The sequence below is a fragment of the Lactuca virosa genome, chromosome 5 (assembly GCF_052849685.1).
Source record: "Lactuca virosa cultivar CGN04683 chromosome 5, Lactuca_virosa_CGN04683_v6, whole genome shotgun sequence".
Taxonomy (NCBI): Eukaryota; Viridiplantae; Streptophyta; class Magnoliopsida; order Asterales; family Asteraceae; genus Lactuca; species Lactuca virosa.
The window spans coordinates 212639807-212642523 of NC_136430.1; the positions used below are offsets into that span (position 1 = coordinate 212639807).

General features: G+C 38.6%; 1 protein-coding gene and 1 non-coding gene across 2 annotated transcripts; one reads left to right on the top strand and one right to left on the bottom strand.

Annotated features, from left to right (window-relative positions):
- Window positions 1-751: 751 nt before the first annotated feature.
- On the bottom strand, window positions 752-1288 carry LOC145112328 (uncharacterized). The gene has a single exon (XM_079048501.1). The coding sequence runs from the start codon at window positions 1286-1288 to the stop codon at window positions 752-754; it is 537 nt and encodes a 178-aa protein (XP_078904627.1).
- A 971-nt stretch (window positions 1289-2259) lies between these two features.
- On the top strand, window positions 2260-2366 carry LOC145117915 (small nucleolar RNA R71). Its single transcript, XR_013712907.1, has one exon. It is a non-coding gene; the product is annotated as a small nucleolar RNA R71 (small nucleolar RNA).
- The last annotated feature ends 351 nt before the right edge of the window (window positions 2367-2717 follow it).

Sequence of the window (2717 nt, forward strand, 5' to 3'; positions counted from 1 at the left end):
CTTTTAAGTTATTTGGTAGATTCAATATTAAAAATATATTTTTTTTCGAAAAATATTTTTTTACTTGCGATTATGATCCCACACTTGATTTAAAAAAAATTGGAGAATTAAAAAGAAATTTATCCTAAAATGCAAAATAAAGAAATAAAAGAAAATGAGAAACGGAAATACAAACTGAGCTCGGGTTGCCTCCCGAGAATCGCTTCTTTTGATGGAGTCATGAGCCGGACTCCGTGCCGCCCTATGTGGTATTATTTTGAAATTTTATCTCCATTTGCACCTTCTGTTCCCTCCATATTTTGTACACTTGCACCCTTCTTAAATAGGCTTTTTTAGAATTCTCCTTCTTCGTTTTAGCATCGCCTTCCTCGTGTTTCTGTTTCACCCCTTTATTCTTCGCAACAAGTTCATGTTCTCCTTTTTCTTTTTGTAGCTCCCAAGATTCAACATCCTCCTTATCCAAAGATGGTTTTTTCAAGTCTTGTGTAATTTCTTCTTCTTCATCACTTGATACCAAACTTTCTTCACTCAATAGAGACTTTGGAGTTTTAAAGGCGAAAACCTCAAAGACCATTGGAATTGAAGCTCTTGGCTTGGTAAGCTTGACTTGTTCTCATGTTTGAATTTCTTCTTCCATAAATTTTTCTAACTCCTCAAGCTCGTTTTCCTCGTCCATAAAGAATACTTCATTTTTAGCAATATCCTTCTTGAATCCATCTTCAAATCCAAAAGTCATATCCTCATTTCCCACTCACAATGTAAGCTTTGACTCGCAAGTATCCACCAAGGCTCGTGTGGTATTAAGTAAAGGGTGTCCAAGGATTATCGGGACATCTTTATCCTCCTTCATATCTAGCACCACAAAGTCGATTGGAAAAATAAATTTTCCAATTTTTACCAATATGTCCTCAATTATGCCTCGAGGATGAGTCACCGAACGATAACCCATATGAATTGTCATCCTAGTAGCCTTCAATTCTGGAAGGTGGAGCTTTTGGTAGAACGAATATGGCATCAAATTTATACTTGCTCCATAATCGGCTAAAGCATATGTCTTCATGTTATTTCTGAATTCACATGGAAGTGTAAGGCGTCCAAGATCTCCCATTTTCCATGGTATCCCCTCCATAATAACCATGGAACTTTGCTCACTAAGAACTACCTTGGAGGTCTTCTCTAGTTGTTGGCGAGTGTTGAGTAAATCTTGAAGAAATTTGGCATATCCGGGAACCTTAGCTAAGGATTCAATAGAAGGAGTATTGATCAGAATACCCTGGACTTGCTGCATAAACTTCTTATGTTCTTGTTCTAATGCGTGAAATTTTGATCTAGAAGAAACGGTAAAGGAGGTTGATAAGCTTGAGCACCAGAAAGATTTTTCTGCCCAGACTGAGACCACATTGTGAGGATTGAATCCTCACGTCGTGATGACAATATTTCAGCAACAATTTTTTCTCTGATTTTCGTCCGCTTTGGTTGTGCTTCGGGCTGCTTTGTTTCTTCTTCTAAGGCCTCCAAGAACTCAGAAATAGTGTCTTCTTCAGTAGTTATGGCCATGACATGTGGTTGTTGTTTATTATTAGGATTTTTAGGAGGTGACCGCTCGTTAACTAATGTAGTTAATTTCCTGAGTTGAGCTTCAATAATTTTAATGGATGCTTGATAAATTCTCATGATAGCATTAGCTGCATCGTGACTTTTTTCAGAAGCTTCCATGAATCTATGAAGCATTGACTCTAAGTCCACTTTTTTCTTGGGTTGTGGTTGTTCCTTTTGGTAAAAGCCCCGGCCGGTTTGCCTATATTTCTCTTCTTTTTCCTTCTTGTATTTCTCATACGGCAACCACTCTTTCTTCGGCTTTCTCCAACCTTCATTATAGAGGTCTCCACTAGAGTAGTATACCTGAGCTTTCCTATTCCCGTTTTCGTCCAAATGGAAATCTTTTGTCAAATGTGGCCTATTATAATTTTCACAACCCACACGTATTGTGTGTATGGATTGGTCCATCTTCGTCATTCTTCTATCCATGATACTTAACATTTCCAATACCACTGCCATGTCTTCCGAAACACCATTTCTGATCCCCCTAGCTCCATCATTACGAGGGTTGTCATATTACCGTGATGCTTTGAAAAGTCTTCGATTAGTTCCTTAATTTCAGCGGGATTCTTCTTTGTTAAAGGTCCTTGAGAATCAAGGAGTTGCCTTGTCGTTACGTTCACCCCATCGTTGAAGATCGAGACTTCTTATTGCTTGTTTAGATCATTTTGGGGACAATTTCTTATTAACCCTCTATATCGCTCTCATGCCTCATATAAAGACTCCCCCACTTATTGCTCAAAATTAGCTATGACCTTTTTAAGTTTAGCAACCTTGGATGGTGGGCAAAATTGTTGGAGGAATTCTTCACGCATTTGTGCCCAAGTGGTGATTGTTCTTGGGGAAGTGCCTTCAGGTAATCTTTTGCTACTCCCTTGAAGGTAATTGGAAGCATTCTTAACAAGACAGTTTCTCGTGGTACATTTTGAATATTGAAATAGTCAGCAATGTCATTGACTTCATCGAGGTGCTTGTATGCGTCTTCATGATATTTTCTGGAAAATGGGATATCCTTTAGCGTGGAAAAGATGTGTCCCTTAAGCTCGAAGGTAACAGTAGCGGGAATCGCGGGTTGCACAAGTCCTGGATCGGTGTCCTCTTGTATTCTTTTCTTTTAT

Coding starts and splice junctions, on each gene's coding strand:
- LOC145112328 (XM_079048501.1), bottom strand. CDS start 1,288: ATGCAGCAAGTCCAGGGTATTCTGATCAATACTCCTTCTATTGAATCC.